Here is a 1,796-nt window from a genome sequence, read left to right on the forward strand (position 1 = left end):
AAACTGCCTAGGAGCACATGCAAGAGCTGGCTATTGCATATTAGCCCACCTCCCTTCTTTTTCCCCTTCTCTCTCCTCCAACTCATCTAAAATATATTATTTAATGTCTTATAATCAGCTGACTAGACTATATTGTACTCCCTCCGTCCTAGAGTGTAAGTCACATTCCAGTTTTCAGATTGTCGGTGTATGAGGCAAATAAGGCACAATTTTGCATTAATTGGAGTTAATTAGCGCATGCATGCATGCAGCCACACCTTCCTCTCCTCCACATGCAGCCATGCGGGAGACTCACTCCACCATGCATGCAATAATTATGGGGCTGTTTTTATTGGCTGTTGCAGTTATGAAATATCATAGTCCGACCTATTTAGTCACAATTTGTGCCCCAATCACGTTACGTCTTGGACCAAGATATTAGAGGATTGTTACTTACACTCTATGACGAAGTGGTACTTGCTCTAATGGTGGTATTTAGGGACACTTTTCAAATGCCCCTAAATCCGTACCGTATACTAGTGTGAGGATGCTGGAACATATCCCCATTTCTGTGTGCACCAAAGCATTCAAAAAGAATTCGGATGTTTTAAGCGATCTCTCCAAACTCCTAGTACAGAGAAACAGAAGATGATCTTCGAACACTTTGGTGCTGGAAACTCTGCAGTATGGTGGCGATCGTCAGTGACTCGTTGTCGGCCTCGGCGTCGACCTCGATTGGAAGGCAGTATTCATCATTGGCAATATATTGTTAGTAGAACGGCGACGCCGGCGGAGACAGCTGTTTTGGCGGACAAGGTGGTGCAGTAACCGGAGGATACGCGGACGTGGCAGCGGCGGCGGCGGCAGGGTAGCAGAAGTTGGTGCGCGCTGTACCGGGGCCGGAGATGGAGACGGCGGCGAGGTCGTACGCGAGCGCGGCCTCCTCGGCGGTGCCGAAGGTGCCGAGCCAGTGTCGCTCCTTGGTGAAGGGGTTGCGGATCTCCGCCGCGTACCGCCCCCACGGCCGCCACCGCACGCCCAGGTACTCGCTCGATGCCCGCGGGCGCCGCCTCATCCTATGGTGGTGCTGCTGCTGCTGGTCGTGCGCCACCATGCCCGCCATTGCCGCCGGCGTGTCCGCCATTGTTTACAGCTTGTAACTAGCTGAGTGTAGTGTTTTTCACGAACGGGCTGATCGGTGGATCGAGGAAAGAAATCAACATGCATATATACTGTGGGTGAGCTCGCGCGCAAACCCAGTTGGCTCGTCGGGAGTGGAATTGGACAGGGCAGAGCTGGACGGCTTTTCCCCTCGTTTTCCTCGACATGATCAGGCCATGAGTGTACGTGAGTCGATAGTGTCACACCGTGAGGTAACTGTGCTTGATCAGTCAAATCCCATTGTTGGCTTTGGTGTGTAACCGTGTGAGTCAAAGGAATTTTAGGAGTGCATGTACTAGAACAATCCAAAGAGCTGAAAGACACCCGCTCCTCGCGTCGCGCCCCTGACGACGCTGGGAGCGAACCCTAGCGCCGCCACCGCCGGAGGCCCGCCTGCGCCGCCCCTCTGCCGTCGCTGCCGCTGGCCACTGCCGCGGTGGCGGCGGACCTCATCTCCAAAGGAGGTGAGGGGGTCCCGTGTCTGCTTGGCTGGGGGAGGCCGGCCCGTGTGGGGCGTCGCCGGAAGGGAAGAGGGGGCAAGGGCGGCGGCCCTGGGGCTCCGCCTGCTGCGGCGGCGGAGGTAATGCGAGGCGGGCGCTGCGGCTGCGGCGGCGCGAGCGTGACCCTGCGCAGAGGTGGTGGTCGGGCGGGCCGTT

The 1,796-nt window shown here is 56.2% G+C and overlaps 1 protein-coding gene across 1 annotated transcript; it reads right to left on the reverse strand.

The window, feature by feature from the left end:
* Positions 1-607: 607 nt before the first annotated feature.
* On the reverse strand, positions 608-1,123 carry LOC127326282 (ethylene-responsive transcription factor FZP-like). The gene is made up of 2 exons (XM_071824133.1): positions 809-1,123; positions 608-709 (listed from the first exon to the last, which is right to left on the reverse strand). The coding sequence occupies exons 1-2, from the start codon at positions 1,121-1,123 to the stop codon at positions 608-610; spliced, it is 417 nt and encodes a 138-aa protein (XP_071680234.1).
* Between the last annotated feature and the right edge of the window lie 673 nt (positions 1,124-1,796).

This window comes from Lolium perenne, chromosome 7 (genome assembly GCF_019359855.2).
Source record: "Lolium perenne isolate Kyuss_39 chromosome 7, Kyuss_2.0, whole genome shotgun sequence".
Classification (NCBI taxonomy): Eukaryota; Viridiplantae; Streptophyta; class Magnoliopsida; order Poales; family Poaceae; genus Lolium; species Lolium perenne.